This window comes from Peromyscus eremicus, chromosome 9 (assembly GCF_949786415.1).
Source record: "Peromyscus eremicus chromosome 9, PerEre_H2_v1, whole genome shotgun sequence".
NCBI lineage: Eukaryota > Metazoa > Chordata > Mammalia > Rodentia > Cricetidae > Peromyscus > Peromyscus eremicus.
This window is the reverse complement of record NC_081425.1, coordinates 84852802-84865897: the sequence shown is the minus strand read 5'-3', so window position 1 is coordinate 84865897 and position 13096 is coordinate 84852802. Positions and strand designations below refer to the sequence as shown.

Here is a 13096-nt window from a genome sequence, read left to right as displayed (position 1 = left end):
GCCTGTCCTGGAACTTGCTCTGTAGACCAGGCTGGCCTTGAACTCACAGAGATCTGCCTGCCTCTGCCTCCCGAGTGCTGAGATTAAAGGCATGCACCACCACCACTTGGCTTTACAAGATTCTTACAGAATCAAAAGACCTCCCAGGCTTCAGCTTACCACTCCCTGACAGGTGTACCAAATAAGGAGGCATTTGCCTTCATGTCTATCTGCCACCTATTCACTTTAGATACATTACCTCTGCAATGGAGCCTTAGATGCCAATATACTAAGGGAGGTTTTGCAAAACCATCCAATGGGCTACCACTTTGGGCCCCATTTTCACTTCCTAGTGTGAAAGGACATTCCCAAACTTAAGCTGCTCTCCAAACAGGCAGAAAAAGTCATCTCCAATGAAAAAAAAAAAAAAACCAGAGGAATCATGATACAAACAGATAACCTAAAAGATAACTCAGCTTGCCCAACTGCAAAAGGCAGCTGAATAAAGCCACTGATCTGAAAACAGAGGGATGACTTTAAAAGCTCTCTTACAACTGGAGACATGGCTCAGCAGTTAAGAGCACTTGCTGCTCTTGCAGAGGACCTGGGTTTGATTCCTAGCACCCACACAACAGCTCAGAACCATCTGTTACCTCACTTTGAGGGATATGATACCCTTTCTAGCTCCCATGGGCAGTAGACATGCATCCAGTACACAGATATACACGCAGGTGAAAAACTCATACATATAAAGTAAAAACAAATACATCTTTAAAAACACTCTTGATGAAAACAAGCATAATTTTAGGAGTAACTCATAGGATGGCTGGGGTACACAGCCCCAGAGCAGGGCTATAGCTTATCTTCCTTGGTGGGTGTCTGCTGCTGAGACCTGATTCATGTCTCCTCCGCCGGCAACATTTCCAGGTGTGGAAGAACAGAGCAACACGGACCTCTATTTTTCATTCTAACATTCTCCTTTAACTAAATCTACCAGCGTCTTCCTCTTGCAACAGGGTTTTCAAAGAACACCTGCTTCTCTGCATTTTCTAGTTTATTTTATTTTATGCCAGATATGTGACAGTATTCAGACGCTTGTTTTGTTATTTAAAGTGGGAAAGTGGCATGCCAGAGTTTCTCCCACAAGTCAGCATAAAAGCATAATAGCTTAGCTCAAGGGATATTAAACAGCCAAGTACCTCATTGCTAGGAAGGCTTTATTACATGATACCCATGTTTTTAACTAGCAGGGTGCTAGGTTTTAGGAGCTGTATTCACTTGACACCACCCACCAGCAGGGCAGGTCTATTTGTGGAGACTCAAGGCCCTGTGAGGTGAATCATCTCTCATTAGCAGCTGAGACTTCCTCCAACAGTGTGTTACTGACTTCCCCAACCACAGCACCAGTCATGAGAGATCTTCACAGCTGACTCTGCCCAGGGATTGACAGCAGATCTGTCAGCATCGAAAACACGCCCGGAAGGACCTGGTGCCATCTCTCTGGCATAAAAACAGCCATCTTCCCCAAGAAGGCTATGTACCCTTTACCAGCCAGCCCACACCTCCATTTCCCCAAAGCCAGAGGGACTTACCCTACTATTACTATAACAAAATCCAGTAAATTCCATCCATTCCTAACATAAGCGTTAGGGTGTAGCAACAATCCATACGCTATAATCTTCAGAAATGTCTCCACTGTAAAAATAATCAGGAAGGCATATTCTACTTTTTCCTGTAAAGAGAGACAAATGCACCAAGGTTGAAAGGGATGAAAAAAAGAAACAGTGATTAGAACCAACAGCTCAAAAACACAAGCATTTCCTTCTACAGTTTTATCACGGGAACTGGGACCACTACCCTGCACCTGGGCTGGGGAAGCATTTTGATTTTAATGCTGAATTTCTCATAAGCAGCTAAGTGTTAATGCCTATCGTTCCAGGCTGCATTATTGCATTTTGCCACCTGCCTTGATGCATGTGCAATGAGTCTTCCTAGGCTATAACAGGCATGTTTTCTATTTGCACACTTTTGCCCAACGCAGCACATTTCCCTCGAGATTTCCAGAACAGGCCCAGAAAAGCACAAGGATGAAACAAACATCCCAACAACGGCTTTGAACAGAACGCCCTCTGGGAAAAAAAATGAAGACGTAATGGACTTAACCCTTATTTCTTCTCGGGTTTTCTTATGACATCTCAAGTTAAAGCCAGTTTTGTCACTGTGTGGCAAGGTGACCTTGGACAAATACCTATTCTACTCTAGATCTGACTGCCCTCACCCACAGGGTGAAAGGTAGTGAACTCAGATGCTGAGGACACTGCCCAGTGACTGGCATGCCTCCTCTTCCAGGCTGGCACCACTGATGGACCCCCAAGCAGCCTCCCAGGTACAGCTCTGCCTCCATCTCAGCACCCGTGGCTGCTCCCATCTGACTGCCACATACCTCTACAGCATTGCCTGATGGCTAGAACCTCTGCGACTCCAACCCACACGACTTCACAAGCAGAAAAGGATGCCTCAATCAACAGGTCTAAACACGGAGGCCTCCTTCTATAAATGTTTTCTTTATAAAGCCCCAATTTTGATAGAAACCCAGATGGACAGGGCCACCCGTAACCTAGCAACATTTTCCGACTTCAATCTACTCAACAAAACAAAAAATCATCTAAGGAGAACTTTTCTCCGTGGGCTCTAGAGCCCTCTGCTCCTATGATCCTTAGGAGTCCCATTCCTTAGGATCATGGACTTTGCTCATCATCATGCCTAGAACAGGAGGCTACAACAAATTTGGCTCAGGAAAACAGTGAGCTCTTCCTCCACATGACAGACACCACAGAAGGAGCCAAGGACTCGAAAAACATCCCAACTCTGGTCCCACTCTTGAAAACTTTGGTTTGGTGGAGGACACGGGAGTTTCGGGCATGTACAGAGAGAACCTCTAAAATCACGAGAGTTAGTGGGAGAGTACTTCTCCATCTGTGCGGAAGCCAGCGGCCTCAGCCACAACTCTTACGTCCTTTCTCCCCCCCCCCCCCCCCATCGCACAGGAGAAGGCAGACACGGCTGTTCCACGTGACTACTATTGCAGACGTGTGTTTATAAATGCTAATTTATGCCTTTTAAAAGAAATTCTTCTGCGCAAGAACTTATTTTGGAAATCATCTTTTATGATATTCATTTCAGGATGATTCCTACAGGCCTGCCTTCCTAAAAATGTTACATATCTATACACTTATGCATGCATTTGCTTGCAGTAGCTACAGCACTCTTCTGCATTTCAATGTAAATGTCTGAGCTACCCCCTAGGCTGCAGGCCTCTGCTGCCAGACAGCTGGCTCCTGTCTCTGGCTGCCCCAGGACAGAAGTTTCTCATGGCTTGTCCGCCAACATCTTCCCTCTGGGCCACCAGGTCAATAGCCAGCTGCGGCCTATACATCAGGACAGTGCCTACCCTTTTGACCCCTCACTTGTTATGTAAAAGTCAACTGATCAGCTTTGCCTTGTCTAACCCTAGACCATTCTTGGCTCTTAATGTCCCCTGACCACATGTGAGTGTGTGTGTGTGTGTGTGTGTGTGTGTGTGTGTGTGTGTGTGCATACACACGCGTGTACACATATATGTGGAGGTCAATGGAAAACAAGTAGGCATCAATTCTCTCCTTCCACCATGTGGGTTCAGGGAAATGAATTCAGGTCATGAGGTTTGGCAATAAGCATCCCCACCCACTGAGCTACCTAGCCAGCCCTGGCTTGTATCATTTCTAAACACGCCCTCCAATGCTCTCTGGATCCCTGGAACATCATCACCTCAGTCTAAGAAACTCTCATTTGATGTTTATGATGTGAAAGCCCTAACTCATACCCATTTCCCACCCATTTATAACTTCCGATCCTTCAAACAGATTGAATTCTCAGCTGGCTCGTCCTGTGTACCCATCCCTCAGCCTTCTGGTCATCCTTCTCACTCCTGTCCCTTACTTCCCTCACACAGACAGATACCCTGGGCTAAGCAGCCCTGATGATGCCCGAGAGCAGCCCATGTACCACCGCCACCACAGGCCACGCGTGGACCTACAGCCTACTGCTCTGTCTGCAACCCAGATGCCCTATCCTCTCCCTGCCACATCCTAGGTGGATGTCCTCATAGGAGACACACCACACAACCTCCCATTCATAATACAATCAATACAGTAAGGGTCAGGGCTGGACTCTGCACTGGGAGGTGTGTAGAGATCCAGGAAGGAACATGGACTCTGAAAGCACAAAGAGAAGCATTCTGTGACTATAACCAGAGGCCCTGAGCTCTGAAAATACCCACCTGCTGTACTCAGAGCTGTCCCAACCACCAAATGTACATCGTCAATATGTTCTCAAGACTACTAGTTCTAAGAGAACGAGCTAATCTAAAAACAGCACACTGACTTGACTATTCCTCTTCCCTTTCATCCTCCCTGCTTTATTTACTAGGCCAGACAGGAAAGAAATTTTGGCTGCCATGCCATCAATATTCATAGCAGTTACATCCCTACGTCAAGACAGTACCATACTTCAGAGCAGAAAAACAAGACAGAGAACAGAGAGTACACCTACCAAATGCACTTGTTTTTCCCTCTGCCTTTTATTTGTAAGTAATTGTGCCACAATAATAGGAGGGCCATTAGTGTAACTGAATAGTTGAAGGGCTTTTTTATATTCCTCCCTTCCTCTCCTCATCCTCTTTTTTAAAGATGTTGGCTCCTCTTTCCAAAATCTTTAGTGAATTACTTGATGAAACAAGTTGGGAGATATAGAAGCTTGCTATAATATGGTTTTTTGTTACAGAGATTCTGCCAAACGCCAAATGAACAAGCACAGCATGGTAGACCAGTTGACCTATAAGCCGGTGGCATCCAATCTTCAATCTGACACTACAAAAGATTCCTGAGAGACAAGAGTACCTCTACATTAAACAGACTGAGTATTATTATTATTATTATTGTTGTTGTTATTGGAAAACAAAATTGAGGAAGTGTAACAATTACCTGCTTCAAAAGGATTGCTCATTTGAAGAAGGAAAGTGGATTGAAAAGGGAGGTAAGAAGAAAGCCAGACAACATGGAACAGAGTCTGGAGGCAGAGAGTCAGGTGAGCTCCAGCACAGCAGAGACAGATGAGAGCACTGAGGACTGAGCCACAGCATGGAGAAGCCGGGAAGCTGGGAAAGGACAGATGAGAAACCCCTAGATTTGACATGATATAACTCTTCTCTACAAAGTCTGGGCCAAGGCTGCATCAGAAAAGTGACCCCTACCACCGAAACAGGAAGGCTACATGATTCCAACCCCCTCTATATGCCAAGTACAGCAAGGCCTAGATGGCTCAGTCATGCCCAGCAGGGGTTTCTTCTCTTCAGCAGGAGGTCTTGAGTGGGTAGTGCCAGTCAAACTGCCCTTTAGAAAGACATCATCTAGACGGGTGGTGGTGGCGCACGCCTTTAATCTCAGCACTCGGGAGGCAGAGCCAGACAGATCTCTATGTGTTTGAGGCCAGCTTGGTCTACAGAGTGAAATCCAAGACAGTCACCAAAACTATACAGAGAAACCCTGTCTCGAAAAAGGAGGAGGAGGAGGAGGAGGAGGAGGAGGAGGAGGAGGAGGAGGAGGAGGAGGAAAGACATCACCTAAAACCTCTCTACATAAGACCTGAGTCTCCCATGAGACTTTAAACTATCAGAGAAATAAAGGCTCAAATCTAGGTTTTTTTGTTTTGTTTTAGTATGGGGGTGAGGGTTTCTCGTGGGTACATGTGTGCACAGATGCACATAAACATGCACACATGTAGAGGACAGATATCAACCTCAAGTGTCCTTCTTCCTCAAGAGCTAGCCACCTTGTTTTATGGTTTGCCTGGAGCACACCAGATGGGCTTGCTAGCCAGAGAGCACCACAGATCCAGCTCTCTGCTTGCGAAGTTCTGGGATCACAAGTGCATAGCTACATGCCCAGAGTCTTCACATGGGTTCTGGGGCTCAGCCTCAGGTCTCAGCATTTAGGTCTCAGGTCTCAGGTCTTATCCATCAGCCATTTCCCCAGCCCTCAAATCTAATTCTGGAACCCAGTTTATCTTCTTAAACAGCAGATTTTTAACAGTAGGACAGTCTCTAAGTCAATCATTTCTGAACTAATTTCCAGTCTCTAAGCTACTTAATCTGTAGGAAACCAAACCCATCAGCTAGCAGGAACTGGGAGATTCCAGAATAGTTGGTTCTTCCCCCACCCCCAGGATCCTTTTGCAGTGTGCTGTGGCATCAGCATTCATCCATCTGTCTGCCTGTCCATCCATCCATCCACAAGGGCATCCATCTGTCCATCCAAGGTTCCTCCTTAGCAGAGCTTACCATCTAACCTCAGAGACCCAGCTGGCTGACAGAACTCTAAAGAGGCTGACACCAGCCAGTGGCATTTACCCCTTGGCTTTGCTTATCCACCCACATGGCCCTTGTCTTTGAGAGGTTTCCCTGGCTTGTGAGAAGCTGTCCCACACATCTCTTTGTGTGGCCAGCAGGTGCCCTTGCAGTTCTCACCTCCCTGTTTTCAAGGATTATTCCTCTCTGCCTTTGTAACTCTAGCACCTACCACCACACACAGCATGCATAAAATACTCACAGGTGCTACTAGAAAACAGTGAAGGAAGCCGGGCAGTGGTGGCGCACGCCTTTAATCCCAGCACTTGGGAGGCAGAGCCAGGCGGATCTCTGTGAGTTCGAGGCCAACTTGGGCTACCAAGTGAGTTCCAAGAAAGGCGCAAAGCTACACAGAGAAACCCTGTCTCGAAAAAACAAAAACAAGAACAACAAAAAAAAAAAAACAGTGAAGGAAAAAGGAGAAGAATAAAGTAATACAACCAGACATAAAGAAAATTATAAAAACATGACGATTTGTGATCCTAGGATATGTATCAACAAGGAAAAAATATATCTAAGTTTTTATTATATATATCTCTAAGAATTTATTATAATATAATAATATAAAATAATAATAATAAAAAATATATCTAAGAATTTATTATAAATTCTTCCTAGAGCAAGTCTGGAGAAAAGCAGTCAAATTGCTGAAATGAAGGTGGCTTTCCTCTTATCTTGTGGTGGTTTGAACGTAGTCAGACTTCCTTTGGACTGCCTGCTCCCAAACAATGACACAGAAACTTCTTATTAATTATGAAAGCTTGGCCTTAACTTAGGTTTGTTCCCAACTAGCTCTTAAAACTTAATCAGTTTATATTAATCTATATTCTGCCACATGGCAGAATCTATATCCTCCATATGTGCATCTGGCTTCCCCTATGTCTCACTGGCAAATCTCACATGCCAGATTCTTACTCTCACCCCCACCCCGAGTTCCTCTCTCTCCCCGGAAGTCCCACCTATCCTCGCCTACCTACCTATTGGCCATTCTGCTCTTTATTAAACCAATCAGAAGGTGCCTTGGCAGAGACACATCTTCGCAGGGTACAAAAAGATTATCCCACAACCGGTTTGAATAAGAATGACCCCTTAGGCTCATACGTTTAAATGCTTAGCCAGCAAGGAGTGGCACTATTTGAAAGGATTAGAAGGATTAGGAGGTATGGCCTTGTTGGAAGAGGTTTATCACAGGAGGGGCTTTGAGGTTTTAAAAGCCCACACCAGGTTCAGTGTCTCTCTTTCTCTCTCTGACTATGGATCAGGATGTAGCCCTCAGCTACTGCTCCAGCACCTGCCTGTATGCTGCCATGATCCCCACCATGATGATAATGGATTAGACCTCTGAATATATAAGCAAACCCAAAATTAAATGTTTTCTCTGATAAGAATTGCTTTGGTCATGATGTCTTTCACAGCAATAGAACAGTTGACTAAGAAATACCTCAAATTTTATCCTATCTACAGCCCAGGGGTAAAGCCATCCTTGCATCTCCACCTTACAATTAGTCTCTCCAACTTTTTCAATTCCCATCTATGAGAACCCTCTACTATGCACCATGGGCAGCCTAGACACATGCGTACACACACACACACACACACACACACACACACACACACACACACACGTTGTCCTGCTTGCTTTCCATTGCCCAACCTGCTCTCCTGACCTCAATGTTCCTGCCACCAAATATGAAAACGTCCCTCTTCAGAGTGTTGCTACAGTGTCATGATACAAGGATTAAAAACAAGCCCTGCATAGTTGATTGGGGAGAAAAAGCACAGAGCATTCAGCTACCATATCTGTTTTCTCCTAGCCTGGGCTCAGCCACTGATTCATTCCATGAATGACCTTGGGCCATAGTGGAACAATTCCACATCTGTTCCCTCTTTCTATAATATCTTTCCACTCCATTTTTCAACAGATAAATTCCACCTATCCTTCAAGCCTCAACTTAAATAATACATTCTCAGCAAAGCCTTTATTGACTTCCTAGACAAAACTGGAGTTCATTGACATATCCTATCAACACCTGTAAAATTCATACTCCTAATTCATTAAAAAGTTACCTCTCTACTAGATATTCCAATAAGAAACCTACACATTTACAGCCAACTGACCTTTGACAAAGGTGTCAACAACACACAATGGAGAAAGGACAGTATCTGCAATAAATGGTCCTGTTAAAACTGGGCATCCTTAGGCAAAAGAAGGAAACAGGCTCTATCTTACAGCACATACATAACCAAGAAAAATGGATCAAAGACCTAAACATTAAGGTATTAACTAAAAGTACTAGAAGAAAGCAGAGTAAGTGTTCTTTTCTTTTGATCTGAGCCAAGACGTTTTAGATAGGACCCCAAAACCATAGGCAACAAAACCAAAGAGTACGCAAATGGAATTGCACCAAACTGAATAGCTTGTGCACAAAAAAATCAATAGAATAACAACTTACAGAATGAAAGGAAATATTTGCAAACCATACAACTGAAAAGGGCTAGTATCCAAAATACAGAAGGAACTTAATTTATTAGCAAGAATACAATATTTTTGAAAATTTCCCCAAAGGATATGAGTATACAGTTAAAAAAAAGACAGAATGACCAATAATCATCTGGAAAAATATTCAAATCACTAATTATTATGGAAATATAAGTTAAATATAAAGTAAAAGTACTAGAAGAAAGAGAGTAAATTTTCTTTACGTTTGATCTGAGCCAAGACTTTTTTGGATATGACCCCAAAAGCATAGGCAACAAAAGCAAAAATTATATAAATGGAATTTCACCAAACTGAATAGTACTTCATACCTGATGGCAACGGTTATCACACAAAAGTCAAGATATTAAGTGCTGGTGGATGTAGAGAAAGGGAGTCCTTGTATGCAGCAGACTGCAAACTAGTACAGCCATATGCACAAGAGGATGAGATCCCACTGAGATTTTAAAATGGAATTACCATTTGCTATAACAGTTCCACAAGAGGGAAATGACCAAAGAAATGAAATCAGAATGTTGAGGAGATGCAGGTGCTGTCATACTGCAACATTGTACACGGAGAACTAACCTAAGTGTCCAACGGGATGTGAAGATAAAGGAAAGGTGTTTCCCTTGAAGAGAAAAATACTCTTCAAAGAAGGAAATGCCATCATTTGCAACACATGGGTGAACCTGGAGGATACTGTGTTCAGTGAAATAAGCTACGCACGGAAAGACAAACATACACTCATGACCTCACCTATATGTGGCATCTAAAAAAGGTCAAAGATATAAGCAGAGAGTAGTGGTTGGAGGGAAGCTGGATTTCAGCTAGAAGGGGGAAGCTTGGGATATCATTGTACAACAGTATGAGTAACAACCAAGTATAATATGGTAGGAAATTGCTAAGAGAAGATTCTTATGTTCTTACCATAAAAAAAGTATGTAGGTAAATATGGGTATGTTTATTAGCTTAATTTCCCCATTCTATAATGTATCTATACACTAAAACATGTTACAGCATAAATATGTACAGTATTTATTAATCTAAAACAACTTTTAAAAATGACCTCTCTAATGTTGTCTCTCTCAAAAATTGACCATGCCTATAGAGCCCAGGGTCATTTCTACTTCACGCATCATTGGATTCCCAAGGCAGATCACATTACTAGACATCCAATATCTGTAAGTGGATAATAAGTGGGCTAGACACTCAATATCTATAAGAGAATAAGTGGGCGGAACCACATATTTTGACTAACTTGGATTATGTATCCCTTCCTGCTGATATGGTCTACAGTACCAGGACCCCTTTGGTTTTGCCTAATTACAGGGAAACTTGCATTTGGGTGCAGCCACTTGCCCTCTATCTGTGTCTCATGGTGGGGCCAGGGTACTAGGCTGTTGATGTTCAAAAGAGCATTTTACAAATGGTGGTAGGTGTCCTCAGAGTCAGGGACATAGGGCGTGAGGACGGGAGAAAGGGGCCAAGGCATGATAGGTCTTACATGCAGGTGACAGCGCCTGGCCTCCCTTCCTATATGTAAAAAGAGCAAACAATTAGATGGTCTCTTCATTCACCCAGCATGTAAGGCCAAGTCCCAACACGGGCTTCACCAGGAGCCTCTGGGAGGTCCCAGAGACCCTCAAAGACAGTCATCCTGGGGTAGCAAGAACCAAAAGCAGCTGCTATTTCTCCGGGTGGCTGGGTGACCCGAGGTCACAGTGCACATGTGGGCTGAGTATGCTGAGACAATCCCACCGACTGTCTCACACAGTTCTCAAGAGGTGACCCCAGGGAGCCACTGGCTGCTCTTGCTCTGTCTTGATAAACCCTAGTAAAAGCTAGTGGGTGATGCACAGGCAGGTGGCCTCTGCTCCAAACTAGATGGCTGCAGGGAAAGCTAATTTGGATCCCTGCAGCCGCCAATGAAGTATGCACTTAGAGGCCCCCTATGGGCAGTTTAATGGCACATTCACATGAAAAAAAGAGGGCTTCAATAGTCAGTGTGTCCTTGCTTTTTCTCATTTTTGTTTAAAAGCACAAATTTTACATGACATTTCTGTCCCCTGAGTCCAATCCTGGTGTCATCCTGTTTATTTACCCCTCCTGATTCTCAGTTCCTTCACCTGGAAAACAGGAATAAGACATAACATGCCTGTTATGTCTAGCCAAGTTACAGTGAAAATCCAGCTAGGTAAAGCAGTGGGAGCTTTGCAAACGCATGTGTCATGGTCAAGTGCTGCCCTGAAGAAGGGCAGAGGTGAGAAGGTGGCCCTGCCTATGGGGGTGTGTATGGATGCAGTCCTTACAGAAGCCTCTGTAATTCTGGAATTTTTCTCCTGAGACCCCATGGCAGTCCAGAGACCTCATATCCACCAGGTGGGGGAGGAACCTGCCTAGGTAGTTGTCCCTAATATGTCCAGAAATGACAAATGAAGAGGCTAGCAGGGTAGCCTCAAAGACATCTGGTCTCTGAGCAGAAGGGTGCCTCAGAGCCAGGAGCAGAGACTGATGGAACACTCCCCTGGATCGTCAGTAGAGAGCGGTCATTTCAGATGCAGTGCGTTCTTAGGGTCCCTGCCATCCAGCGAACTCCCGGATGACAGTACTCTACCTATTCCCCAGGAACAACTGCATCCCTAGCTCTCATTCCAAGAACTACAGGAGCTGGCCTGGACACTGGGCAGCTAGCTCAGGGCAGGCGAAGGTCCCACCCACACCAGCCAGGTCCAGTCAACACTAATCCTGGGATTTGCACTTCGGCAATAGATAAGAAGTGTGAAGCTCAAATAAAAGCCAAGGAAGGTTCAGGCAAAAAGTGGAGACAGAGTGAGTCAGACACACAAATTCAGACGGAAGAAGCCACTGGCCCCCGTTGCCAGTTGAAAGCCCTGGATCAAGGGGAGCCTGAAGTCACAAACCTACCTCCTAATATTCTTCAGCTACAAAAACCAGTTGGGGTTGACCTGTGGTCAAATGCACGTGGAAAAGCCCTAGCTACATACAAAGACTGCCAGTCACGACTCACTTACCAAGAAAAGACTCCACTGCAAACACCTTCTGCCACATAGGATCAATGAAGGGTCCCTCCACAGAAGACCTATGGGCTCTGCCAGCCACTATCTCTAGAAGAGCACACAGGCAAAGCTTTCCAAATTCACTGTTTGAAGCTTATTCCATCCTGGGTTCCTGCACTGTTTGCACTCAGGCCATGTACTGCTTCTCACTTGTCGTGTTTCCCATCTGATGACTGGGTGTGGGGGGGATGACTCTGGGTTCCTTTGGCCGTGGATGCAGTCATAGCTGACAGCTTCCTACTTCCTTACTTAGGCCCTCAAAGGCTCTGCCCAACCATCCAGACCCCGTTTTGACTTAAGTCAACAACACTTACTGGGTATCTGCTCCATATCGGGTTGATCCACATATGGCTAAGATATTGTCTACATCCTCCAAAATGATGGCAGATGCACATACAAAAATCTCAAAGCCCATCAGAATGACAATCAAGCTACAGGAACTCTTCCTGGGAGGCTTTGGTAAGGAAGTAGTGGGTGGAACATTCAGGAAAACTTCTCTGAAAGCACAAGACTAGAGTCCACTGAAATCCTCCACCTGCACACCAAGCGCCTCCACAACCAGATGAACTCTACAAATGAATAGCCTGTTTCAGCCCCACGGGAATGGTCTCTCACCTAACAGCCTCTTCTCTTACCTCTATGAGTCCTGCTGCCTCAGCCTTCTGACTCCCATGATGCCCTGCACAGGTGACATGCTCCTTGGATAATCTAGTCTTTGTAACTCTCTTCCCCAAGTCTCATGCTGACTCCCTGGGCTATCTATGGGGATCATGGCATGGGACAATTTGAAATGCCTACCATTTTAAAGAAGTCTTGGCCGGGCGGTGGTGGCGCATGCCTTTAATCCCAGCACTCGGGAGGCAGAGCCAGGCGGATCTCTATGAGTTCGAGGCCAGCCTGGGCTACCAAGTGAGTTCCAGGAAAGGTGCAAAGCTACACAGAGAAACCCTGTCTCGAAAAACTGGAAAATAAATAAATAAATAAATAAATAAATAAAGAAAGAAAGAAAGAAAGAAAGAAAGAAAGAAAGAAAGAAAGAAAGAAAGAAGTCTTGACACAGTTGTTACACACAACACAAATCAAACCTTACAACATGTCTACCTCCTTTGCCAAACAGAA

At 44.7% G+C, this 13096-nt stretch overlaps 1 protein-coding gene across 2 annotated transcripts in view; it reads right to left on the bottom strand.

Moving 5' to 3' along the window:
* Cacna1d (calcium voltage-gated channel subunit alpha1 D) overlaps positions 1–13096 on the bottom strand; it is a 304192-nt gene that overhangs the window by 153307 nt on the left and 137789 nt on the right. For both annotated transcript variants that reach the window (XM_059273955.1, XM_059273957.1), the window contains exon 4: positions 1572–1711. In XM_059273955.1, coding sequence (XP_059129938.1) covers positions 1572–1711 — 140 coding nt within the window. The remainder of the gene's footprint in view (positions 1–1571; positions 1712–13096) is intronic.